This window comes from Lepidothrix coronata, unplaced genomic scaffold (assembly GCF_001604755.1).
Source record: "Lepidothrix coronata isolate B3197 unplaced genomic scaffold, Lepidothrix_coronata-1.0 Scaffold8, whole genome shotgun sequence".
Lineage (NCBI taxonomy): Eukaryota > Metazoa > Chordata > Aves > Passeriformes > Pipridae > Lepidothrix > Lepidothrix coronata.
In genome coordinates this window covers 9,550,724-9,578,378 of record NW_016690188.1, presented here as the reverse complement: position 1 = coordinate 9,578,378, position 27,655 = coordinate 9,550,724, and the positions used below count along the sequence as shown (strand labels likewise).

General features: G+C 40.7%; 1 protein-coding gene and 1 long non-coding RNA gene across 4 annotated transcripts; one reads left to right on the top strand and one right to left on the bottom strand.

Moving 5' to 3' along the window:
- Positions 1 to 123: 123 nt before the first annotated feature.
- On the bottom strand, positions 124 to 8,600 carry ANKRD1 (ankyrin repeat domain 1). Of its 2 annotated transcripts, none has more exons than XM_017804116.1 (9): positions 8,495 to 8,600; positions 6,873 to 7,052; positions 4,931 to 5,068; positions 4,733 to 4,840; positions 3,969 to 4,067; positions 2,761 to 2,859; positions 2,518 to 2,616; positions 2,254 to 2,352; positions 124 to 1,043 (listed from the first exon to the last, which is right to left on the bottom strand). In XM_017804116.1, exons 1-9 carry the CDS (start codon positions 8,522 to 8,524, stop codon positions 933 to 935), a joined length of 963 nt encoding a protein of 320 aa, XP_017659605.1. In that variant the 5' UTR covers positions 8,525 to 8,600; the 3' UTR covers positions 124 to 932. The 2 variants fall into 2 exon arrangements, with proteins under 2 accessions (XP_017659605.1, XP_017659606.1); XM_017804117.1 differs by having other exon boundaries at positions 4,931 to 4,999.
- A 357-nt stretch (positions 8,601 to 8,957) lies between these two features.
- On the top strand, positions 8,958 to 26,869 carry LOC108492133. 2 transcript variants are annotated; one of them, XR_001873009.1, is made up of 4 exons: positions 8,958 to 9,006; positions 10,996 to 11,149; positions 22,120 to 22,313; positions 26,563 to 26,869. It is a non-coding gene; the product is annotated as an uncharacterized LOC108492133 (long non-coding RNA). The 2 variants fall into 2 exon arrangements; XR_001873010.1 differs by lacking the exons at positions 22,120 to 22,313; positions 26,563 to 26,869 and adding an exon at positions 20,042 to 20,149.
- The last annotated feature ends 786 nt before the right edge of the window (positions 26,870 to 27,655 follow it).

The following is a 27,655-nucleotide window of genomic DNA, read 5'->3' as shown; positions in this document are numbered from 1 at the left end:
CAGCTCAGACTTCTTCCCTGAGTTTTTAAGAATTTTACAGAGGCCAAGATGTGAACTTCCTTTAAAGAGAGAAAAAATAACCCCATGCATGTTCACCACTCCATCATCCACCCAAGCAAATAAAAAGAAACCACTCTGTTTATTTAATCTGAAATGGATCAGTTCAAAATGTACAGAAAAAGCAGTACAAATTTACAAATATACATAATCTGATTTTGCGTTCTTCAGTCATCATACTTTGTAGTAGTCTAGCTTAAAAAAAAATTCACATTTCTGATACTGCCTCCTCTCACCTTCACAACATGGCATCTGAATCCTCCAGTCCAAATGATTACATGATGGTTGGAGCTCTGTCCTCGAGCTCTTTATCAACCACGATTGCCAAACCCTGTGTAAACACCATTACTCAACTACTTCTTTAAATCCACTTGGCATCTCAGTATACCTTCTTCCATTGCCCTTCCACATATCACCGCTCATTTCACAGATTATTTTAATAGTGAGAATTCAGCAGAGACAAGGCAACAATTGCAAGTATTCGCTATTTAGAGCTGTTGGAAGGCTTGAGGAAAGTTGCTAATGTGGTTGGAAATACTGCCATTTAAGATAAAAGGATTTATGTTGCTGGCAAAGATTGCATTAGGATGTAAAGCTCCATTAAAAAAAAAAGCTTAAATAATATTAAGAATCATTAAAAATTGCTTTTAAATAAATAAATAATAAATAGAAATAAATAAAGCCATTTTAGAGCCAGTGGAATTTTAACACTCAATTACTTTGCGGGGGGTTTTTTGCAGTTTTTGGTGAAGATACCTCAAATAATCCAGTGCCATAAATATTTTCAATAAAAATACTGTGTTCAAGGGCATCTTCATCCAGATTCGAGTGAAGCATTTCAAAGCAGCAAAAAGAGAGTGGTCTGGTTTCTCTCTTCAGAATTTGCTTGGATGGACACTCTTTTTGGAATTGTTTTTCAGGCTGTTGAATATCTCTTTGGTGCCATTCTGCCACTGAAGAACAAGATCCATGGGGGTTTTCCCTTGCTGGTTAAAAAAGCAGAGGAAGCATGATTTAATTTCATCCAGTGGTTGCTGAGTCCTTGTTCTTTCCTACATACATCACTGCATCTCCTGAAGTGAGACCCCTCTGCACACACAGGCTCAAGACTTAGTCTCGCTCCCTAAGGTCAGAGTACCTTTGCTCTACAGAGCAAAAGGTTTCAGTAAGTCTAACCATATTGGCAAATACTGTGATTAGTAGAACATGCAGGTGTTTCTTTTCTTCTAGTTTCAACTGATTAGAAATATATTTAGGTGAAACCTCAATAAGATGCTTTTCTCTTTAATTCAGAATTCAGATGAGAATTTGTACTGGTTAATTAGGGTATAAACCACAGGAATTAAATAAAACCAATTTTTGTGTGCAGACAAAGTCTGAGAAAGCAAGTCTCTGGCCTTTGGGGCTTTATCTTCTATCATTGTCATACCCTGATGAGTGATAATGCCGGGAGCTACCCTGCTTCAGGGAGGTGGGTGGAGACTAGGGAGTGCAGAGTGCTCCAGTGACTGTTTTCTTCCTTGTACCCTGAAGTTTTGATTGATTGTCATTTAAAAACATTGACTGGCAATGTTAAACCCCATGCTACTGCTGCTAGGTTTGGATTTGGGAGAAAGGGTCTATGATGTGCTATATTTTAACAAGTAGTCACAGAGCTCCAACAACACTGCTGCTGCTGCAGCTGTGAGCTGAGTCAGGTGTGGGACTTCTTGAAGCTCCCCTGAGCCACAGGGATTTGTTGCCCAGTGGTAAGGTTAACAGCCAGTCATCCAGATGTAGTGCTGGGGCTGGCTATCAGCTGTGGGCTTAACAGAAAGGAGATTTCTCTGACAAGCTAAGATTTTTATTGTCTCAGTGGTGGTCGAAGCCCAGGAGTTGTGCAGAGTAAGTGTCTGTCCATTGTATCTTTTCAATGTACAATACGAGTAATTAAAATAAATCTTAGAAAGATGTGATGCTTTTTAAGTGGCAGCTGATGCTTTCTAGTTTTAAAAGAGGTACTGGGCTTTTCTCTTTTTCCCTGACCTCCCCCAAGTTACACTTTCCTTGCCGCAGCTCTGCTTTAATTAGCTCTGAAGTGATCTAATTAAGTCTATTCACAGTAGTTTCTCCCAGCCTTGAAGCCTATGGAACTGCTCTGAAGGGAAACTTATTTTAAAGCATTTTGAATTGCTTCATTTTTGTGCTATTACTTACGCAGTTCTTTAGAGTTAAATCTGCTCCGTGCAGAATCAGAAGCCGGATCATTTTGTAGCGGTTCAGCCTCACGGCGTCGTGCATTGGAGTGTCTCCTTCCTAGAGACACGAGACATGGACCACAACGTCAGTCCTGCCGGTCCAGCACCACAGTCCAGCCCCAGCTGCACAGTCAGGGATTTTTACAGGCAAGTGGAACTATCAAGGCAGTCAGCAGCTTGATGCCACCTGGTAGCTGACAGGTAAGAGGTTGCTGGTACTTACTCTGTCCCTGGCGTTGAGATCTGCTTCACAGGCAATGAGATGTTCCCCACAGTCGTATCGCCCTGTTCTCACAGCCACGTGCAAAGGGGTGCTGAGCAGCTGAGGGGGGAGGAGAGGAATCTGTCAGTGGCATGGAACAGGTAAAAGCTGCTTCAAAAACAGCTGCCAAAAATTATCTACTAGGAGTAAGGATCAGCTTTTCATGTCCAATTAAAAAAGCTGCAGAGTCCCACAAGCACATACCTTATCTCTTGCATTTATGTTTATCCCTTTGTCCAGTAAGAATTTCACAACATCCAGACTACCTCCCCGGCATGCCCAGTGCAGAGCTGTAGATTGAAGCTGCAGTAGGAAAACAAATTAAAAGGACTTTAATATATCATTATATTAAAAAAGTTAAACTATTTTGATCAAATTTCTAAATAAAAAATAATTTTTATGCAATTTAACCTAAAGCACTTCACTGTGATCACCAAATTGTTTCTAGTAACAGCTTTTCTTATTTTGCCCTAATTTCTGCAGTATTGTGATTTTCTCACTCTTCATGCATGTTGCTCCTAAAGACAGAGATCTTGGCAATGCTGCTGTGAGAGAGGATGTGTTTTGTCTATTCTGTGAGCTTAAAAATTGTCTTTCACCAGGTATGTGGCTGGTATGTACTAGTTAATGTTTTTTATTCAATGCCTTTTGGGTTCTAAAATGTATAGAAAATTAAGCTCAAGGGAAAGAATGGTTCTCTGTAAAAAACAGACAAAAACCCCACAACTTATCCAGATCCACAAAGTGAATTTTTCCTCTACAAAATTCAATTTCTCTGCTTTGAGCTCTGCTGGAAGGAGTGGAATGTCCCTTGACGGTCCCACTGTTCCTGTTGTTCCTCCTGCTTCTCACAGCCTACATGAGCACTGCTGGGGAAGCAAGGCTGGCCAGTGCCAACTGTTCAGCAAAGGGACAAAGAGCTAGGAGTGGAGAAGCAAAAGAACAGCTGCAGAAGCTGTTTATACTCAGGAACCCTTGTGGCTGGCATTCCAGAGGAGCAGGGGGCTCTCCCGAGCCTGCCTTGAAATCCTGGTGGAGAATGTGCACATTGCAGTGAGCCCTGGATCCATGTGTGGGACAGTGGTATCTCCAGCACCTGCTAGCAGGCTGAAGTGGTAGCCTGACCTCAGCTCTCTTACCCTAAGTTAGGCTTTACTGTTTGTGGCACTCGACTGGCCAGCGTGTTTCTCTGCTTCCTGTGTTTTCCAGCAACCATTTTGGCAAAGCAAGGCAGACAGCCCCTTCTCAAAAGTGAAACCTCTTCTCAAAAGTGTTATTTTAAGGATAAACTTACAAGACATTGTAAGGCCTTTTAATACTCCTTCTCTGTAAGAAGCACTTCTATAAGTGCTTCTCCTGGCACTTATAAAACAACAAGCAGTTTTTGGAAAGGTGTGAGAGGATGTACATACCATGTCTTTCTGTTCAAGCCGGGCTCCAGCTTCCACCAACTTTTTCACCACCTCTAGATGTCCTTCAGAGCATGCCCTGTGCAACGCAGTGCGTTTGTACTGGCAATTGAAACAGTGCAAAGTCAGACATTATGTATCGCACAAGCATATGTTTCAAATCTTTTCTCCCCTTCTCCCTAGGATGATGGCAAATACATACTCTGTGCTGATTCATTTTTAACAGCTTATACTTTTGAAACCTGAAATCTGCTAAATATTAATAGCAACCTGATAGCTGAGGGCTGCCTACCCAGCATTTTAAAGGATGTGAGAAGTATCTGCAGTATGGCATTCAAATTTAATATGATGCCTGTTGAGTTCCCCATCCAACATGCTATGCTGTATTTTGCCAATGCAGCTTATGCATTATGGAATGTGAGGGCAGGCAGCATCACTTATTTCTGTCTTTCTGCAGACAAATTTCTTATCTCCTCATCTGTAGCTTTGGAAGATCACCTACTACTGAAAATCAGGGTTTCCTGGGCACCAATCACTTTCTTTTAAATATAAAGACTCTTTTGACGTAATATGACTTTGAAGGGTCTCAGTGGCCTGTTAATCACTAGAAAACTTGATCTACAAAACTTCCAGCATTTATTTCCTCCCCCCCTCCCTTTTTCCTCCTCATAAGGGTGGAAGCTACAAAATTTTGTGGTAAAAGTTATGTCTGTTCTGTAATAACCCCTCTTCTGTAGCAGGCTTTGCATTAGGAAGGAAGATTGTACCTCATCACAGACATTTGGATCCCCTTTGTCTGACAGGTATTTTTCAATTACTGGCAACTTATTCTCCAGCGCAGCTTTAAAGAACATGGGTATATCCACAGGTCCTGTCTGATGGAAAGAATATAGAGGGCATAAACGTGTGTGGCACAAACACCCACTACTGCTTTATCCAGAATAAGGTACTTTGAAGTAACTTACAACAACTTCTGGTTCAGGTTCCTTTAAAATGGGGACTTTCACTTTCTTGCATTTTTTCTTCTTCTTCAGCTGAATAATTTTTTCAAGATCCTCCAAGTTTTCAAGTTTTGTCCTTGCCTCTAATTTCTTTTTCTTAAACTGAAACAAATCAGGGAAGCCAACAAGTTGAGCTGAGTGTGACCACCTCTTCCTTTTCAAAGTGGCAGGACAGTGTGTTACCATTCAGCTGCATTCCATTAAGACTGTATGAACTTTGAAATAAGCTGTCTTTTTTTAATATTATTATTTGCAGATAGGGCTAATTGACCATTGGAATAAGTTACTAAGTGTGTGAGAAATTCTTTGTCATCTATAGTTTTTCATATTCCATTGGACCTCTTCCTAGCTTCTACTTCAGCCATATGTTGTGGGCTAGAGAGCGTGAATTTAGGCCAGGAGTCAGAGCAGCACTGCAGTCCCTTCTGGCACAAAAATTTAAAAAATCTCATGTGCAGCTTATCAGAGCTGGGAAACTCCTGCAGTTTCAGCTGACTTCCACCAAGCATTTTTTCTTCAACCACTTTTATGATGCAGCCCCTAATTTATTGGAACTTAATTCTCTTTGCTTAAAAACATACCCTTAAGTAAAGAACAAGGTTTAGACTGATCTTAGCATTTCAGTCAGCAAGTGTTTTATTTTGGTAAGCTACAAAGAATGTCCTCAGTGTCCTTGATGGGCAGTTCAATAAATGTTTAAGATTTCTTCAAGCCTGCTTGTAAAAAGCATCCAGGCATGAAGTCAGTATGGAGCACTGCTAATATCAAGGGAAAATGTGTTGCCTGAACTGAGATCCCATGAGGTGTCCTTGACTTCAGAAGGGGAATTCACAAACAAGGGGTAACTCAGGGTCAATACAGATGACAGATTCATGGTGTCATTAAGGGTAAATACCTTGATGATATCCTGTCATATAGAATACAGTTTTGTCAACTGAATTCTTATTCAGGCTATTTCCACCCTTTCTTTTTATTGTTCTCTCCATTTAGGGTTTCATCTGTAGATCATTGACCTTAGAGAAAATAATTATGCTGAGTGGACTGTGGATCAACTGGAGACCCAGAAAGTTCTTAGAACCCAGTTTTGGAGGAACTCAAAAAGCCTCTATAGCAAGAAATGATGTCTCTGTTGAAGGTTAAGTAGTAGTGTTTATTCTAATATTTCTGAGACTCAGTTTCCCACTCTTCATTTTTCAGAAAAAAGTCTTGTTTCCTCTGCTAGGTAAACTTTTTCATTTCCAAATCACTTTAAATTTTTAGTCCAGTTTGTTCCTTATTCACCAAAAAATTCAAGATGTGTTTTGGGGGAAAAAAGCATCAGTTCTTAGGAATATGGGGAGAATTGTCATGCTCCAGGAATAGAAAATGGTATTTTTCTGTAGACCAGTATCACTTTAATTTGTAATTGTTCTTCCCAAATGTGCTAGTAAGCATAAAGCATAATGCCATGTTTTCATAAAAAGAACATTTTCATGGTAAATAAGACTTCTGGCTTCAGAAATGCACTGAAGCCAGTGTCTTTTGTGGGTTAGTTATTTTTGGTAGCAGTCATTAGATGTGGAAGCTGAAGGTGGCTAACTGGCTCTGATTGCTCCCCCCTTACTGACAGCTGGCACCAGGTGACTCTAGGCAAGAGGGAGCCCCTACAGTTTCAGTCAGGCATTATAGGGGATGTTTTGGGTTCTGCCTCAAAGCAATTCTGCCTGCAGCCATTGGCTACAGAAGTCAGCAGATCTCCATGGTATTCAGTGTACTTTAGACCAACTTCCTTTGGTGGAGATCTCCCAAGGGTTTATCTAGCTCACATGCATGTATTTCTAACTTAGAAAGAGGCAAAACTTCAAGGACTGCAGCAGGAAATGCACACAGGATGATAAAAATCCAAGCAGAAAACCCAAGAGCCTACCTCTGCTTCTAGGTTTTTCTCCTTCTCGTAAGCCAGATCACCTCGGGTCAGTGAGTGCTCAGAGACTGTCTTTAGGTCATCCTGCTTCTCTAATCTCACAGCAGCTTCATACTCCCCATTTTTGAAGTCCTCAGGGAGGAAGCTGCCAGTCTCTTTATCATCCGCTTTCTTCCCAGTCACCTGTAAATGCAAACATGATATAATATAATCCGCAGTGTCATGACTGCAGTGGTCATCACCTGGGATGGATTCCCTAGGGTGGACCTTGTTCCTGTCCTGTGCGGGACGGACTGAGTGCAGACATCATTCCACCTGTGCCTGGGTTAGCTGTGTGTGCAAATGGCTACACCAGTCTCGCCCAAGGGCAGATTTCCCACATCCACACAGCAACCCACCCTTGGCATCTTCAGGGCTTGGATCCAGATCCATGAGGCCAACTCACAGTTTAACTCCCTGCCTGGCTGCAGCTGAGGTGCTGCTATATCGACAAAAGCCAGAGGGTTGGGAAGAGCATCCTTTTTGTTCAGGGTTTTCTTGTTTGTTCACTTGCCAGCCTGTGTCAGACTAACCAGAAGGCCCTAAAAGGCTGTGATGGAAAGAGCCACCCCAACCAGCCACTCTCACCCTGTGAGTGTTGAGTACGGGAACTGAGCAGGTAGCGTGGGAGGAGAGGCTTCCTCCACTGGGACCTTCCAGCTCTATTGAAACACATCCCATGCAGTTAAATCAGGTTGTTGAATAATTTCAAGTCTGGTTTTACCCGTCACTGTGAGTACCAAAGTCTCATTTATAAGAGAATGGGAAAAGGATGTTCCCGCACAGAAGCTTTGTGGTGCTGTGCAGCAGTACAGCTTTCAATAGCTTTCAGAAATATTTCTGATGCCCAATTAAGTATGTACAAAGAGATAACTTATTGAAGAATTGAAGACAGCATGAACTAGTTAGGCTGTATGGCAGTTATATCTTAACATAGTCATCTGGGAAAATAAAAGCAGTGCTTTACTGTATCGTCCCTGTTTTCCCAGTTTCTCGAACAGATCAGACATTCTTAGTCTAAACACTGCAGTGGCATGTCCCATCACTTGTGGTCTGGTTTAGACATTATTTTTCAAAGGCTCGTCTACATCATGAACAGCAGTGGTTGTAGGAACTGTTAGTATATTATATTATTAGAAAACAATACTATTACTAAACTGTTTGTTTAGTATTATAAAATACTTTAGTTTCTCTGCATTAATGCCTTCTCTCAGTGCCTTATTAGATTGGAATTACTTAAAGTGATCATAAAATTCCTAGCTTCTAAAAAAGTAAAAATTAAAATCAAGGACAAAGGCAAATAAACAAGCTAAATCTGGTCAGTCTCTTCTTCCTGGTGAACTGTGCTCTGATGCAAAATCCAAACAGCTACGTAGCTGTATCTGTGGTGAGCCCACTTCCCAAAGAAAGTTTAAAATGAAAATATAACAGGATAACAAAAAATATATAAGGGTTTGCACCTAGAGCACAGCAGTGCTGGTAACCTGCTAAATCAGTGATCCAGTAAGGTCATCTTTGTCTGCCTGGTGTAATGACAGCCTTGAAAGAAAAGTAATTGTGAGTAAATGAAGGAAGGTTGTACCTACCAGCTCTTCTACTTTCATCATCATCGTCATATTTGCTGGTGTTTGGAGGTTGTACTCCTGTACAGCCTGTATGGCTGAAACTCCAAGGGCTCAGACCAGCTCTGCAGGGACCACCACACTCACTTTGCTTATATATCTTTGGGAGAACTGTGCTTGAATGAGATAATCTTCCAACCTGGGAATCCAAGTATGCCCCTTGTGCTTGCCAGCTGAGAGGTAGGCTCAGGCTCATTCCAGACATGTTAACGAGCCAGATCTGGTGTCGAGGCAGGGAGGGAGGGGGGCGTCAGTTGGGCGAGGAGGGGTGAGCCTCAGACTGACCACACCGGGTATGTGAATCGGAATGAAATGTGAGCTCATCATTCTTTGGCAATGACTGCACTGCTCAGCAATGCGAGTCATTCTGTGTTCCCAGTGCCCACTAGGACAGCTGCCTGTTGATACAGCATTACAACTTCATCTTCTTTTTTTTTCTTAATTGACATTCAGATCACTGTAAGACACTGGAAAGGGTAAGTGGCTTATGTACAATGCTTGTAGCAATATCTTCCTGATAAATTGATTATTACCTCTAAAGTCTCGGCAACCCATTTTTTTTCATTGCTATTTATTCTTGGATGATAAACAGTTTTAGGGGAAAGGCTTTTTCTCATCATGATGACAGTCTTCTATATTTGTTGGAAGGAATTCTCTGAGGGATTACTAAGCCAGAATGATGTCTCTGGTGCTAAAAGGGCCTATGATGTGATAAGTTACAATCAGTGTAAGATCTCAAAACAGCAAGATTTGCGTTTTTCTGGAACTTTGTCCATCAATGGTCATAAGCGAAATAATGAATTATGTCCTATTATGCAAAAAAAAAAAAAAAGGAAAACAAAAGAAAACTTAATACTGGCAATATTTTCCTTTTAGATATGAGAGAATAGGGGCACAGAAGTGATTTGTTCATTTTTGACAATAAGATAGGATACAGACAAATACACACAGATGATGTGTGTGTTTTGGGGGAAAAGAGCTGTTGAATCCTTTGGGAAAGCTTTTCTTTTGCCACGAATCAGAGTAGCTTGAAGAATGACCACCAGCAGAAGGCAGTTTTGTAAGAGGAAGATGCACTAATCTTTGCATTCAAAGAGTGTGGATAAATGCCAAGAAGAGTCAGTTCTGTAATTGTGTAATGCTTGGAGCTCCTGTCTGATGAGGTGTAAGGTTGGCTGCAGGCATGTGGGTCACCTGGCTGAAATGAATACAGCTGCTCAGGTGCTCCAAGTACGACTTGTACGTAAGTTCTTTACCAAATCAAGACATAACTATCCCACATGTTGTTTGTATCATTAGCATCATTAGCATGCTGCATTCCTGACACTGACCTTTCAAGGTGTCTCTCCTTTGAACTATCCCCCAGTAATCTGAGTACATCCAAACTTGTCTTCTAGTGCCCATCATACCTATGCCCTCCCTTTCCCTGAAATGAAGCTGAACATCAGGTGGTTCCTTTACCACTCAGAATATATATGACATTAGAGGATGAGTCCCAGAACTAAAATAGAGTATGTGCTAGCAAGAGAACCTTTCAGGACATTTTTTTCCAAACCTAAGTACAGCAACAGTATCATTCCCCTCAAGTGGTATGTCCTGAATCACACTGCCAGACTTTTTTTTCACACCAATTTTTCAGCTCCGTGTGGCTTTTTCTAGTTTACAAAGGTGCTGCAACAGCTTACCCCACTCTGTTCTGTTCTGTGAATCTTATTTGGGAGATTGTCTTGAAATCCACAACCCTAAAAGATGGCTGCACAGAGTGCTTCTGGTTTAGCAGAAGCAGATCACAGCAGAGACCTAATGTGGAAAGAGAAATGCTTGCTTTAAGAACAAAAACTATTTAAGGAGCTATGAACTTCCTCTGGACTTATTTGAAGCTCACTTTTCCCTCATTTTGCTTTCCCTTTTTTTTTTTTTAACAACCTGATATATAAAACTGACTATAAAACTGACTCAGCAAAGGCTTAACTGGAAGCTTTAAGCGGATAGAGCTTCCTCTGCAAATGGTACATAAATCCAGAGTGAGAGTAGCTTTACAGGAAACCTCAGTGCTCTGAGGGGGAAACAGAAACCAAATTCTTGCATCATGAGTGCTACCAAGACCCCACAGCTTATTTATCTTTAAAGCATTCTGTCCATGATGACTAAAACAATAATACAGAATAGAAAGGAATATTCCTTGATTATCCCAAGTTTCTGTTTTAAAATGGTGGCACACAGAAACCCACTTGAACCAAAGGCTGGGATCTAAATAAACCTGATGGTAAATGCTTTTAAGCTAAATGTCATGTAAACCAAGGCAACAGTATTGAAATAGCAGAAATGCACTGATTCATATCAGCTAAGACTCTTGGCTTATCACTATTGCTTAATATTGGAGGGGAAGTAGCATAATGAGCTTCTAACCTTGTCCTGGATTGTAACCACTTAATCACCTTTCACCAAGTGATTTCTCGTTACAGTGGTAATAGCAGATGGTCAGTGGGCGATGTGTGACGGGAATCTGAAAAACTTTTGCCACTCCACTGAAGGATAAGGGCAGAGCAATGATCAGCAAGGTGTAAGGCAACTGGATATTGTCACAAAAATCCTCCACAGAGAAAACACAAAAGGACGGTAGGCTCAGCATGACAGACGGAAAACTATGGCACACCCTGTTCCTTGCTATCAAAACAGAAACTTTCTGACTAGTGTAAAGAATGTTTGTAATTCAATTTTTTAAGAGATTAATGGTAGAGTGAAAGCATCATGTGTGATACAGATGATATTGCCACCTCCTGTCAAGTGTACAACCATCCTGTTTTCAATGCCGTCACTGCTGTACTCGTCTATCTTACATTTTCCAGCACTCTGCCCTTGGCTCTGTCCATGCATCTGAAGATGCTGCCCTTTGGATGCCATTGTGCCTGGCTGTCTGTTGTCCTTTTCCTACTGCTGAATAAGTAAAGGTATGAAAAAATCAGTTGCTGGGGAGGGGTTATGCACCTAAGAGGTTATTGATCCAGCAGATTATGTTCCACATGTTTGCAGCCAAAGATAAATTCATAACCTCAATACACAGAAGAAATAGTGACCTATAGCTTACTCCTCTTGGATTAGTGATGTGTTGGTGTGTAATGGCTTGTTTATTTTGCAGTGTGTGTGAGCATCCAGCATGCTTTACATATATCCACATACAACAGAGCAGTATAGAATTGTATATAGCAAGAACTGCATTTGTTTCCTCCTCTTTCTTTTTAGATGTTGGTTTTCCATAAAAGGCAGGAAACACTTTTATTAATCTTTAATACTTTTGACATAAAGCAGTTTGGGAATTAGTCAACTATAATATAAAAATTATACTGCTCATGTTCCAACTTTTTCAACACAGTGATATATATTTCTGCCTACTTTTTCTAGAGTGGTCAGGTGATTGCAATGTCATCTGTTTAGAGACTTCTTATCAATGTGTATTTTTGTGTATGAAACTGCTAAAGAGAAGCACATTGTTTTCATATGGGAAAAAATACCCACAAAACTATTTCACCTAGGAATAGAAAGTTAGTCCTCAGTACAAAATTAGAATGTAAGAAATTATTAAATTAAAAAATTAGATTACAGTTCCATTTTTTTCAGATCAGTTCTTATTAAAGAAACAAAGGAGTTATAATCTAGGAGGTTGCTGGTCTGGCCAACACAGTCCTCTGGTGTCAAAACCCAAACCAGCAATGAGTCAATAGTTGCATCACTTAAGATATACCTTAAAAAAAACCCTCCTCAAATGACATCAGAGTTGGGGACTTCACATAATAGATAAAAATACAACTGTGATTTCTATTTAAAAACAAGGTATTTGAATTTATCTGAGGCTGTGAGCTTTATCATAATGGCATTTTTACAACATGCAAATCTGGATAATTCATCTTAATGGATCTCAGCTAACAAGCAAGTGCAGCAAAACACACCCGGAGGGTTGTTATGTGTGGTCAAATGAGTTTATCTATACGCTTCTTGCCTTCCTAGTCAGCAATATAGGTCAGGGTCCCACTGCTCCAGCACACCTGTGCTGATGCTGTTCATGTAACCTCTGACTACATTTATGTGTGGTCAACAATGTATACTATTCCTTCAGCTGCTGCAAAAAGGCTTTTCTGTATCAATGTGGACTTGTCTAAAAGGTTTCTGCCATTCATAAATACTCCAGAACAGCTCCAAGTCAGGCAGGAAGGGAAAAGTGTTTAAAGCAGAGAACAGTGAGAGCCTGCGTGCAAATCCTGGTCACTTGAGTCATGATCCAACAGACATCTACACTGACCACCTGCTCTGCAGTAAAGTATGGGCAGTACTTTTGACTGGCAACAAGGGAGAATTCAACTTCACTCTAGAGAAGCTGTGGCATGTTTTAACTTTATTTTTATTTAGAATTTCATATTGTCTAACTTAAAGCCTCCAGTTTTTGAATCTTGCTATAGCTTTGCCTGAAAGCTTTTAAGTATTCCCTCTCCCCCCCGTTGTGCTCTTCTATAGTTTTTGGTGATACAAACCTCTCTCTGAAATGCTTCATAGCATGCCCAGGAACAGATCTAGCTCCCAGCTGTCCTTCTTTCCACTTACACAGCAAAAGTAGCAGCTTGGGAGATGTAGGAGAGCTCCGCTGGGCAGCAGTGCAAGACTTCACAGGCTGTACCAGAGGGAGTGATGTTCACTTCCTGCTGCTTCTATTTTAGGAATTCCGCTCTGCAAAGGTAGTAGGTTTTGTGGGGGGCTGCTTAACAGCAGTGACCAAATAACCTCCAGCCATTGCTTTTCCCTCTAGCCTTACTTTACAGCACATGTTGAAGTAGTTATCCAATAGGATTCCCAAATCGCTCTCCAGGCAGAATCAACCCAATTACATTCCTCACAAGGGGAGACCGTGGGAGGTCATCTAGTCCAAGTTTCTGCTCAAAACAAAGTGAAAATTTAATTCAGTAAGGATGTTCCAGGCTTCATCTAGTCAGTTCTTAAAAACCTCCAAGGAAAGAGATTTCATATCCCCCCTGGCCATCCTGATTCAATGCCTGAGTAACCTCATAGTGATTTCTTTTTCCTTATATGCAGCTGAAACTTTCCCTCTTTCAATTTGTGCTCATGGTCTCTTATTCTCTTCCCTCAAACCTCTGTAAAAACCCTGGCTCTGCTTTCTTTGTAACCTCACAGGCTGTTCTTGTTTTCCCTAAAACCTTGTCTTCTCCAGGCTGAACAAGTCCAGCTCACCCAGCCTTTTCTTACACAGTAAGTGCTCCAGCCCCCAACCAGCTTGGGACTGATTTTACATCATTGTTTGGACACGTGATGAACATACTAAACGATGTTGTACCAGGAACTGATCCTTGTGGGAATCTGCTGGAAATAGTTCCACTCGTTACTCTCACCACTTTGCAATCTGTCACTGAGCCAGCTTTTAGTTCTTCCAAAGTACATCCTTTTAATTCCATACAATGCATGCTTTTTAATCATACCAACATATGCCATGAAATGAAATGCTTTGGCAAGACCCAAGTAAACTGCATTAACATGAATGGTGCTCTCTACCAGACCTTTCATCCTGCGAAAAGAGACTTTTTTGAAAAGATCTGCTTTGCATCCAACCACATGGATTAGCATCCGTTGCATGTAATGTGTCTGGTTCTTTCTTGATAAAGCTTTGGTTAACTCTTCCCCCTGTTTTCTGGGAACCCAGTCTGGTCAGCCTCCCTGTTATTTACTCTTTCATCACTTTCAGCCAATCAAAATATCTTGGGAGCTAAGGAATAACAAAAAGGAGCTTCTCTGCTTTATTGACACTGAAGCTGTCCTGTGAGATCTTTGGATGCAACCCATGAGGATGCTCTACCTTAGGGAGGTTCCTGCATCTTGCGAATAAAAGGGAGCTCAGGGAACCAAAGTGAGAAAGAATTGGGTGGCTTTTGCTTTAAAGAATAATGATGTTTTCATAAAGAATTGATTTTGTAATCTCTTAGCAAAACAGTAGTGTGTCACAACACTTATAATACATGCACTCAGGCAGAGCAGCCTCTCTCTCATTTATAGAAGTCATACCCACTATAATGTTAGAAATAGCTTGAGGAGATTTTAAAAATCACTATTACCAGGAAAAAGTAACCCTTTTATGTTTGGGGGTTAGGGGACAGTGTTTATTGTTTGGGGTTTTTTTTTGCTTTTAACATATTGCAATTAAAATGTAAATGTGTAAACCTGCTTCACATTAAATTGCTGAAAAGCTTTTTCTCCCCTTCCATGAGCTTTCATTGTCAGTGAGGTATTATTGGATTTGTATCCAAGCTATTTTTAACAAATATCTCCTTTGAATGAGATAATACCAGTGAGGGTGGAAAAGCATTGATGCAACTTTGAAATTACATTACATCATATTATGTTGGTCATCCTCTTGAGGCTAGAGGGTAAGTATTTCTGTGACTGCAAACACAGATACAAAAGTCAATTTGCCCTTTATTTGTCAATTTGTTATAGGTACACGGCATATACTAAAAATGCAATTTGAGTTTAATTTTAGAGAAGGGAGTAATTAAAAACCAACCAAGAAAAAAAAAAAGAAAGCAGGCAAAAAACCCCAAATGTACCTTGTCCTCTAAAGTTTCATAATCAGAGGCAAATTTATGTCAGATGATGAACTTGGAGAAAAATCCTGTGCCCTTCTGTAACACAGAAGTTTTACAGGAGTCTGTTGCAACCCTTTGACATGGGATTTCTGTATTCTGTTTCATTTCAGGAGAAAGTGTAGGGAGCGTATGCAAAAGGAGGAAGGAGGAGTGAATTATCTAAGTTGGTTTCTCCGGGTCTGCAATCTGCAGACACTATTTTTAGTAAGTTGTTATTTCACAGGGAAAATACCAGAAATTTCCCCCGTTGCTATTTTGTCTCAGTCGAGGCATCTTCACACCACAGTCAGCTGGATAAGGAGACCATGGGGTAGGCCGTTTCCCCAAAAGTCTGTTATTATCCAAATTAGGGAGCTAAGAAGGTGACTAGGCTGTGACTAGGACCAGTCAGTTCTTCCTGAAGCTCTGCCCATATCTAACTCACATATCCTGTAAGAAATTTTCTATGAGCTCTGCTTCTTTTTGCATGTCTTTTTTAGACCATCTGTGTGGCAAAGCCAGTGTAGAGGCAGGCTGTTCCCACTATAACATGACAGAAAGACCGGGAAGATACTTCTTCCTCCTGCTGGTGTATCGAGGATGAAGATACAGGACAGCATTAATACAAATGAAACACTAAATTTCATGGTGAAGAAATGTAAAAACAAACACCTAGGTTCCTTTTTTTGATGGATATGAGATTTAACTGTCTGAATATTTTTTTCAGAAATGAGGAAGAGTCACGTGAAAGTGATTTTTCCAAAGACGGAATTTCTAGACAACTGCAGCATTAAAATGCTCAGATTTGAAGGCCTACCCTTTTTGTTTTGAACTGAGCATCAAGCACCTGCAAATACTTCTGCGATCTCAGAGTCACTGCAGAATGCATTTTGGGGTCCCTGCTCTTCTGATGCTGAAGGGGAACAGTCATAATACATCTTCCCATGCTAGCTGTAAATTAACAAAAAAAAAAGGGCTTTTTTTTTTTACATTTTGTATAAGATCATGAAAGTATAATCACATTTGTAGTAACTTATGAGTTTACTGCTTAATTTTCCATTGATTTTTCAAAGAACTACTTTTTTTTACTGTGCTGCATAAGCAATAGTGCACGTGTTCATTATGTTCTAGGGCAAGAAATGATTTTAGAAAATAGATGAAAGCAAATCCAATTTTGCTTTTATCTTTATTACGAGTTGGTAAGTACTTAGCTATCAATCCAAGAAAAGCAGCCTTGCTGTCTGGATTCTCTTTACCTTTTAGCTTAAGCATGTCACCTATTCTTTCTGAAATTTACACCACCTGCACCCAAAGCCCATGTCCTGTATCAGAACTCCTGATACGTACACGAAAATAACGAGTGCATGTTTATTTGGTGGCTGGCTCTATGAAGACATTGAAGAAGCTGTCTTTACCCCCAGGTGCCAGAAGTCATTCATAAATAAAACTAGGGGGAAAAAAGTAATACCTTGAATATGGGATTAAAATGTAATTTTATTTGCTTTTAGTTACAACTGTACATTTGAGAAGCGCACTTGTTAATCTCTTATCAAAGCATTCTGTTTTTCTTTGATCTTACTATAATTTATTGTCATGAGTTGCCACAGGCATCTGTAATCCTGCTTAAAATCCCTCTATGCATTCCACTCTCTTCCAGGCTGGCCTTTTTCCATCCATTGTGGTGAACGTATTCTCCCTTTTGTTTGTATGTGCATCTCCCACTTGTCTCCATTGGAGTTACTGGCACTAACATGCACATAAATAGTCCTTTGGAGTGTATGTTTTCTTTGTATTTTGTTTCACATGATCATTAATTAATATGATTATTTACTACTCAGGAAGATCTCAGTTATCTATATATTAATGGAGCCTTTAGAATGTGGGAAAAAAAAGACAAACATTTTCTTGGTAGTTGTCTAAGAATAATGGCAGGGACATGTAGCAGCTTTCACAGAGTGATAGAGTTTCACTGACATCTTTATGACATTTTTATTTAAAGAAAGACTAAAATGGAAAGTTTCAAACCTGTAAAATGTTGCAAACTCTTGTCACCTGTAAATGCCAAGGTAACTGGCCTTTCTAGTTTTGAAGCAACCCCATAGTTGTTTTCTACTTGCAGTGGGGTGCTGCTCTTCCTTACACACAAAAGACATTTTGCATTTATGAACTGTCCCAAAATCACTGACTTGGCACAGAAGTACTCCAGTGAAGTGTACACTTCTAAAAATGGTATCTAATACACTCAGAGACTACAGTACCCATTTCTTACTGAAAATAAAACCAAGCACAGTGGACTGTAGCAATTACTTAGCCATCAGAAATCACAAGGGAATTTGATACAAACTCAGAAACAGAATCAGGTAACTTGCAGACTCTTGGTCTGAGAGTTCCTCCATGTTCATTACAAAGTTACAGCCAGGTGGAGTCAGTCCATGTGGTGCCTATAGATTTTTTTAAAGTATAAGCCTACAAATACAAAACTGAACAGATTTTAAATTTTTGTAATTCCAGCATTTCATTCAAGCAAATAATTCAAAGGTTTCGGGATGAAATGGTAAATTTTCCCTATGCATTTCAGGATATTATATCTATTTCTTTTTCCAGGTAGTATTCAGTTCATAACTTATATGAGTTGAAGTCTATTCCTAAAATCCATCATCTCCTGAGATGCCACAGACAAGTATGAAACTTCCCAATATGTCCAAAACAGAGATGATGCTAACAGAAGAAACCCTTGAGCTACTCCATTACATTGTAAGAGCGTCATCAGTTAAAAGCAGAAATCCAAAATCATAAATTAGTCTACATCACCTTTTGAAAACCCAGTGATAATGAAATAGGTGCTATCTTCAGCATCTTCTCAGAACGTTGTGCCACAGTTATTCTGGACTTGACACTGGTTGCCTCAGTTCACTTAAGATGAAAACTAGTCATTACACCCATTACAGCACATAGCAAATTTATCTCACTTTTGTCCTGCCGTCTGTGTCCTGTCAGCCAGTGAGATGGTTCATAAAGAACTGTCACATGAAGCAGAGCATACATATGAAAGCATCCCTAGATGCAATCAAACATCACCGTGTTGAAGTGCACAACTTGTCTTTGTGTCAAGGCTTTTCACCTCTCAGGATATTTTTCTAAGTCAACTAAACACAAAAATGCAACCACAAGATTTCCCAGGAACAAGTTAGTAATACCAGTTCTGCTCACAGGAGAGAAAAGGAAACTTATCTGAAAAATTCACTAAGTGCTGTTTGTTCTAAACATAGCTTAGTCTCCACAATCATCTCTTCCCAGCTTGCAAGGACATTTATCTGTGAGATTTTTGCTAGGCTGAACTAGTGCAGTAGACTCTGTGAGCTTAGCATACTTCCTACCTCATTAAGATGGCTTGAGCATGAGGGATAAAAGGGAATAGCTGCTAATAGTATCTTTTTAAAAATGACAGGAGGTATTTATTACTCGTAATAGTTGTGAGTGAGAAAGAGGAGTGAAGTAACTGTTAGAAGGATCAGTCAGAAGTGGACAAACTCAGCTACTCCGAGGAGCTGAACATGGAGCTGCAACACACTTCTTGATCAGAGCAAGTGCAACACCGCCTCCACAGCCTCTGCAGCTGCAGGTTCGTGGAGCCACTAAATCCAGGGAAAACATGTGGGGTCAGAAGCTTGCAGAGTTTTGGCTGACTAATAACTGCAGCAGCTGCTGACTCCCCCGTCTACTCTGTCTGCTCAGGGAACACAAGACCTTCGCACTAGAAATTATTCCCAGCTGCAGCTGTTAGATATTCATGACAAATGTCTAATGGCTAAAACTGTGTGTTGTGGACAGTGTCACCTTTCATGTCATATGGGGACAATTGTGTATTCTCCACTGTGGCTGGGATACTGAGCTGTCATCCTAACATCATCTGGAGCTGTACTCCTAGACCACAAACCACTGTCACTGAGCAGTGAGTTCTGACTGCTGCTGATGCCTTCTTTGTATCAAGTTACTGTTTTCTACCACTATAGATATACCAGGACTGAGTAGCTGCCACTGTGTCTCACTGCAAGAGAGAAAGTGTAACTGTAGTAGCCCTGTCTATGAATTGCATTTAAATCAGATTTAATTCCAGGTTACAGCAGGACAAGGGACATGCGCATCCTGTTCCACAGCACTTGGAAGTTTGTGCTTCCAAAGGCAGTGGGCCCTTTGTGCTGATGTCTGGTATCATCAGAAGAAAACACATGGAGGATTTATTCTGTTGATGAATGGAGTGAGCTGAGCTGCTACCGACCAACGTGATGTTTCCACTGGATTACTCTGCACTTCCTTTCTTCAAGTAATCCTGAGTCAATCTTCTGGAACATGCCTTTCTACCGATTTACACTGTAGAACTAACCTGAAATAATATTTCCATTAATCAATCAATTTTCCAACTCACAGAATTCTGCAATCTTATGAAAATCTGCTTTTTGTTAACATACAATGAGATGCCACAAACAGCCTGAGGAGCTGTAAAGCACACAGAGAAACTACTATACTGTGTAGGGGTGCAGTGCAGGCCAGTGACCAACAATGCAATGCATCTCACACATGGGAGCTGTTAGGGACACAAACTGCACCAGCCCTTTTTAGGTTCCAGTGCCTTTAGGGCACTCCAGTCCAGACACAAGGGGGTGGCACAGTTGATCTGATCACGTATCATGTCCAGACACATCCTGGATATGCTGGACTTAGTGAAAATATTCGGAACAGTTCTATTGTGTGCACAACAACAACTTGGCTGTGTTCAACAGCCAAATAACCAGAAGTTTCCTCTTGAAGTAGGTTGCATATTGCCACCCCAAGTGTCAGTAGAATTGGTTCATCTGATAATAATGTGTGATCATCTGTCTTTTTCCAGCTCTAAATCTAGATTTGATGGACAGATATTTGAAATCAAGGCCAAAAGCGCAGCCAGAAGAGAAGGAAACATCACTTGCTTTCTTTGCTTTGTGAGAGAAAAAAACACTAGAGCCCAGTTCCTCTCCTGTGGAAGGACAGAACACATTGCATTAGACACTATCAACCTTTAACAGGTTCTGGGATTATTTTTAAAATTACAAAAACAAGCACATGAGTTCTTTCTTGTTTACAGGACAAATGTTGTCAGAAAATAAATCCAGCAACAAAGGGGAGTGGCAGGGAAAGATGGATAGCCTTTGGTTTCACTAACAGTCTACTCAGATGAAAATATCTCCCCTATATCTGACCTTCTGGGTGTGTTGCTGGTCAAGTGAAGCCAAGTTGCATAATGTTCAGCCAAGAGAGAACCAATTTTGGGCTGATGCACTAACGGTGAGATTTACTAGAGCATATTTATGTGTATAGACTCAGTTTAAGGAACCACTGCAATATTTGCTATCAAGTAGGGAAATGGCCTCATCCTGAAATGTGCTGAGATCACTTGCCTGGTGCTGAGTCACTAAACTCCTGTGGGAGTTAATCAGAGCTGAGAGCTTTTGATATCTTAGGGTGTACTTCATACGGAGTGTGATGGAAAGGATACTGCTTCTCAAATGCTGACAAGCCCTCCTTTTTCCCTGCAGTTTAATTCTAGGATTTGGCACTGAAATGTGTATTTTGTGTCCCCTGTTGTCATCACACACATAAATTAAGGTGCAATTGCTATGGAGAGATGAGAGGTAGAAGTCCTTTTTCAGTAATTTTTCCATAGCATAGTCCTTTTTCAGTAACTTTTCCTCATGCAAAGCAGAAAAGTAGTGTCTGCCCCAGGGGAAAACTAAAAGTTAGCAGAACTTGAGTCAGTAATGCCTCTTCCCCTTTCTCTGATGTGCATCCTGTCTCTTGACATGTACTAATTTAATCTTTCACTTTATAATGAAGAAATCCCTGAAAACATAAGTTTTCTTAACATTTGCAAGAATGTTGTCTCTGGTGTGACTTGAGTTTTAGTTCTGTTGTTGAAGAAAATTATCCTAGAAAACTATTGAATTCAGTCTATCATTTGATTGATCTGTATTTCTAAATTCACTTACTCCTGTTACAGAAGAGTATCAAATATTTTAAGAAGTATTTCGGCTCAAACTCAACCCCTGAACTGGATGCCAAGACACAATCAGTTTACATGAAATGAGGCACCTGAAAAGGAAAAAAAATAGCCCTAATGATTAGCAAATTTAAGAACTTGTTCAGAATTTAAATTTATAGGTTTTGGCTGTGATGTACATGAAAAGAATCCTTCCTAATCCCTCTGACGGTGGCGTTGTGTCTGCACTTATGAGTGTCATAAACAGATTGTACCAAATCCATTCACAATCACATTTCTTAAATTTGCACTCACGCTATGATTCATTGTGAATGCCATTATACTAAAAATAACAGGAATGGCGATTAATTATGTTAAGTGCACATGTGTACATTGCTCTTTGCCATATCTCTACTATTCTTTCAGTGTTTCTTTTACACCCTTTCTAACAAGACATTGAATCTCTAATCCATAACCTCTAATCTCTGATACTATATTCTAACATACTAAGCTGTTCTTGAAATAAACCCCTCTAGTTTCTTATGTCATTTGTATTCTCCAACTCCCACCCACACATTAGGAAGCTTTTGAGGCATAGTTTGTTATTCGTACCACAACACAAAGGACAGCTATCCATGGGGCTGCAGAATTCTGTGGCACTAATTTACATAAGGTAGGAATTTATAAATCACAAGATACTTCTCTATGATAGTATGATTTAATGTAATTTATTCACATTCATACCATATCTTCTTAAAGCAACTAGAAACACTTTTATTTGCTTATTGTTGCATTTTCAATAGATGGTATAACAGCTTACTAGAATACTAGGAGGTATTTATTGAGTAAGTTATTTTTAACCACAAAAATGCCCATTATAGCTCATGAATAATTAAAACCAACAATATTTATAAAGAATCGTTAACTAATTCTTCTTTTGTTTTAAATGCTAGCCACCCCTGCACTCTGCTAGCAAGCTATGCTGAACTAGCAGGTGTTTCTCCTAAGGACCACGGAGCAGCTGACCCCCTCCAGGTAGCTCATAAGAGAGGAGAGGAGAGCAGACCAGACCACCTCCACGTGGGAAAGCAAGCAGGAGTGCAGCAGCTTTAGGTGATAACAGACTCCTTTCTAGCCCTGAATTGAAGTAAGTGCTGCCTATGTTTTGGGTTACAGTTGAGGGAGATCTGCTTGCTTTCTTTACAGTAATATGCTGTAGCCTGTTTACTGTGTTTGTGTTTAATTGTCATATGTAATGGTGCCTCAAAGGAGTTGCGTTTTGTGATTATTGTCTTTGCAATCTGAGATATTTTGCAGAAGTTCAGACTTCTGTTTGTGTGTTTGGAATCTGTTCTTTAATTAGCTGCCTTTCCCCAGGGTGACTGACCAAAACAGAAGGAAAAAGTGGTATAAAAACTTCACAAACTTTCTATGACTCTGTAACTCTAAGTTTCTTGCCTTGCTTCTAAGAGTTCCTTAATGTCTACGGCAGAAGATGATTCAGAGGAGAGGATTGGTAGAACACCTGTTTCTTGTAGAGCAGTAAGAAAGGAAATAAGATGTGACTAGAAACCTTCAGTTTGTGTGCTAGACCGCTTGTCAGTCTTCTGCAGGAGCAGTTTTTTCAGTGAGATGAAGTAGAAAAAAAGAAGCCCATGTTTGCTTTTTTGATGAATCTGCGTTTCTCTGCTACAGCCTTCTATGTCCTTGTTTGAAGAAAAAAAATCTTGAATGTTCAGATGGTCACTCTAACACTTGCAAAAAATAGAAAAACCCTATTCTCCCTTAAAAACCTACTATAAATCTGAGTTCACTACACCCCTTGTTCCCTCTTTCATCCCAGTTCCCACCCACAGGCTGCAGAAGGGATGAACTAAGAAACTACCAAGGCATGGGGACTACCTTGAGACATACTACTTATTTCAATATATTTATGAAAATTACTGCCAAGTATTCCAGGGGAGATGGAAAGAAATGGGTGTGGGATGTTTTGTGTTGAAATGTTCACACAGCCTCCCATATGCAGAGAAGTACCTGTGTTTGGCTGGAGTGGGGCACAGAGGAGCTCAGCAGCTGCCACACATGGCCTCTGCTCCAAGGGGTTCATCTCAACTCACGGTAAAGGGTTGCTGAGTCCTGAAGGCAGCAGGTTCCTGTGTTTCTGGTGCATTGTGAAAGGGCAGTGGTTGTTATTGAAAAGTGCCTGCTGGCATCAAGCTGTGTTTTGACTGAGAGTACTCCAATATTCACCTTAATGCTTATTCATAGGTATTAAGCAGTGTGAAAACCATGTTTAGTTGAGTTGCCAAACAGCATATGCAAAGAAGCTTGATTTTTGTAGGTTTTCTCCTTTGGTCTTGCTGCTTCACCAGAGTTAGAGGGATCTCCAGCAGCTTTTAAGTCTCTGCCTCTCTGTAGCCACCAGCAGGTCCTTGTCAGAAACCTAATTTTATCATTCACTTTTCTGAGTAATTTCAGGCTTATAGATGTGAAAGGGTATTGCCTACCTTGTATCCATGATGATGCATCGTGACTTACTTTCCCCCTGAAATGTTTGAAAACACCATGAATGATGTTTTGTATCTCTCGTGCCTGAATCCTGTCACTTCTGTAGCACCCAGAGCAGGTGAGCTGGATGACTAAATTGTGTTTGGTTGCAGGTAACAGCCAGAGCTTTCCTATGACTCTCTAGCATTGCTAACACCCTGCTAACTCTCTCCACAGCTCCTTGTTACAGGCACTCTCAGTGCAGACGTTAATCGTTCCTTCCCCTGTTCCCCAGCAGCAGTGAGGCTGCAGAGGAATAATGCACAACAAATAGTTTGACTCATGCACACCTTTAGCCTCTCTACTCAGCAATGAGACCTGCATTTGCACATCAGCTTACGGAGGAATGATTTCCATAGCAACAGCAAGAATATGTGGGATAGTATGAATACTGCCTTCGAGAGCATATAAAGCACCTTCTTAAGAAATAACTGACTGCATGGGTTCTGAAAAAAAAACATTTGCAGTTGGCTATGTGAAGGCAGTGTTGTGTAATTTTTTTTGTTGTGGTAAAAAAGAATTCATGTTTTGTTTTAGACAACATCACTTTCTTAAAAAGACATTCCTGTGTAGAGAGAATGGGGGACTTCTGCTTTGTGTAAGCTGTTAAGTGGATGCAGAGACTATGGAAAGATCCATGGTGATTCTTCAGCAGCACAGTGAATTAATAGTTTTAGTGAAGATCTAAAGGGAGGTTACATCAAGGGGGAGGGAAGAATGACAGCTCAGTTGATTGAGGGGACAGGGAGGCAGGATCAGGTGATAGTCCCTTTAAATAACAGGTTTTATGGTCACTACTGAGGGGCACGCTTTCTGTTATCAGAAGACAGGGAGGTGATGCTCTGGTACTTGGGGATGCAGATCCACAAGACAGGAAATATGCATGAAGGAATGACAACTATTTAATTCTTGGTGACATGCACATGTCTGTCTTCCTCTTGCTGCTGTTGTCTTACTGATTCTCTTCCTATTTGTTTTTGAGGGGTTTTCGTTGCCCAGCTCCATGTAGCCACAAAGCAGACAAGTATCTGGACACCCCCACAAAGCTTCTCTGGGGAACATAGTCAGACAAGTGTGTTGATTTCTATAGGTTCAGATGCGTTATTGCTTCAGGAGGGTTGGCCCTTTCCTTCCTGGTCCTTTTGTGAGCTTCAGGGAAATGTGTCCTTGGGCACGCACCTGCATCAAGCTCTGCAGTGCCAGCAGTGATTACTTGGATACAAACAGCTCTGTCTTTCTGAATGGCATGATTTGCTTCAACTCATTATGGGTGGAATGAACAAAAGTAACAATGATAATTTCATCACTTCCTTAGTAGTGTGGTTCCTAACCAACAATGTGTGCTGTACTGCAGCACAAGTATCTTAAAAATAAACAGTTTTGGAAGGGGAAAATTTCTTCATGTTTCAGATATTACTAAGTTTAACAGCTAAAACCATTGGAAGTCTTGAATCCCATGCTTAAGTTGGATGTTGCAGACAAGCTCCACATGCCATAGAATTCCTGCCCCTTCCACACATTAAGAGATCTGGATGAGTTTTCACAGCCTATCTTTTCTCGATCTTTTTCTCCACCTTTTGATAAATGATTACTATTCCTGAACAGATTTACTTATTGACTTACACAACCAGCTAATATTTTTTTCTTCTTTCCTAGCCTGAAGGCTTCTGTGCACTCTGTTTCTAGCGTTCTGTAACTGTGCATGCAAAGTCAGCAGCAACAGTGAGAGACTTGGCAACACACCCAGTGAGGGGGATAGAAGACGTGCCTGGTTTTGTCTGCTCGGTACTTTAACAGTGAGAAGGCCAGTGTGGGGACAGTGACAACTGGCTGTGGCCCTGTATGGACTCTGTGTGCCTGTAAAGCACCAGCTGGAGGACTAGCTGGGCCCTTGTATTTGCAAATTCCCTTTGGAAATACGTGTGCTCTAGCTCTGGCACTTGTCCTGAGAAGGGATCCTAAACCTATGTCTCCATATGTGAGCAAAGAGCAGGGCTGTGGGATTTCTTCAGGCAGTGGTGCTGGGAATGGCAAGCCAATGGCAAGCCCTGCCTGCAGAGATCAATAATGGTGGGTTATCCCACAGTGTCTGCTGCTGTGGGGTTTAGATCTCGGGAACAAAGCAAGCTATTTTCTTTTAATGAGTATCGTGTACTTCCAGCTTATGCTTTAATAGGATTAAACAGTCTCAGCATGGCCTTGGCAGGATATCACATACCCTAGGGCAGGAGAGTCTAGACTCCCTGTCTGCCCCAGGCATCCTCAGCCACTTCATCCTGGCATGCGAGGAGCATGGCTCTATGGGCACCCTGGCAGGTACGGTGTGGCTGAATCCAGCCCTAACATACACTGCCTTAATCTGAGATCAGGTTATTGCCTGTATAAGAAGCAGGTTATTACTTGCTAACTTGAGTTTTAAAAAGGCAAAGGATGAGCTGGAATACTGCATTCACTGATGGAAATATTATACTAAGGGATACATCTCTCTCTGAAGAGTATTGGGCAGGAACCATAAGTAGTTCAATGCCACCTCCCTCTGCAGGAATCTTTCCCTCCTCCCTCTTTTTTCCTCTTTTGTCTTCTACACATGACTTGGTCCTATATAGACATGTAATGTCTAACATGGTGTGACCATCTGAGAGTGTCCTTGTTCATAGGGTTGCTTATTCCAGGCTGATGTGTTGCAAAGGAGGTTGAGAGTCTGAACTAGTGTGGAATAACAGCCACATGCTGCTTACACTTGGTGTAAGCAACAAGTTTCACTCTGGGAGCAGGGGATTTTGTAAAGTGAGACATGAGTGCCTTCTCCTCACTCTTTCTTCTCTGCATTTACTTTGTTTTCCTGCCAGCTATATCTGCTCTGCTCACATGCCAGCTCTCCTGGCAAGTATGAAATATGGGAGTTATAGACCCACAATTCAATGCCTGCCCAGCAGACATCATGGAGGACATGTGCATTTTCAGGATGGAGATCTCCTTGCTGGTATCTCTGAAGGCAGATCTGTGGAAGCAACTTCCAAGTAAAATGAAAGACTGTAGAAGACCAACACTGGAAGCTTTTTTTGTTTTATCCCATGTATCTGTTTTCTTCATGACAATGCAATGTGTCTGTGTCAAGGCTATAAAATAAGATACCTCTTTTCCAGAAATGAATAAATCAGATGGTATTGCCATATATGCTGAATGGAGAACAAATTGGCAAGAGCAGCTTGTAATAAAATTCCTTTTATTGAAGCAGTAAGGGCCCTCGTGACCTTCCACCTAGCCTTTAAGAAAGTGACTCAGCTTGGCAGCACTAGAAACAAGGATTAGATAGCTTTAGAGTTGTTTTGTTAGAGGAAAAACACATTAAATACAGCCTTGGATTGATCAGGTATTGGCTCCTGAAATAAGTGTGACAAAGAGGATCTGCCTTTACTTCTCTAAGTCTCATACTAAGCATGTGCCTTGAAAAGAAAGCATCCTCTGCTTCTAACACTGCCCCTCTCTGCCACCTTTCTGGGGAGGCACTTGTAGAGTGGAGCTGAACAAGAAAATTCAGTGTCTTGCCAGAGGCTGCAGAGTGAGGCTGTGGCAGAAATGGGAGGATGAGGCTCTCTGTTACCTTAACTGAGTTCTCACCTCTCACAGTTGTTTCTAAGTAAAAATCAGTGCTTTGAAGTCTTGCAATGGAAAGCTCTGCAGCTGAGTGGAGTATTGAATTCTTTCTTACATAAATGGCATCAGGAAATAGAGACCCCCTCACTCCATTTTCATTTAGCTGGTTCTCTATCATCTTCTCCAAACATAGGAGCTTCCATGAGAATGATCTGGTAATCTGCTTGCTTAAAACATGCAAGTGAAAAGCCATTTACAAGTCACTGGAGTAGACAGAGCAAGATAATCAAAGGATTGCACTGAAAGCACTTATGAGATAGGCAAGCAAATCCAGTGCTTCCATGA

Bases quoted from the DNA above. Each gene is read 5' to 3' on its own strand.
- ANKRD1 (XM_017804116.1), bottom strand. From the start codon at position 8,524: ATGACGATGATGATGAAAGTAGAAGAGCTG. The intron at 2,353-2,517 runs GTAAGTACCAGC...TCGTGTCTCTAG, and splicing joins ATCTCAACGCCAGGGACAGA to GAAGGAGACACTCCAATGCA. The intron at 1,044-2,253 runs GTAAGTAATAGC...TTTTTTAACCAG, and splicing joins ATTTAACTCTAAAGAACTGC to CAAGGGAAAACCCCCATGGA.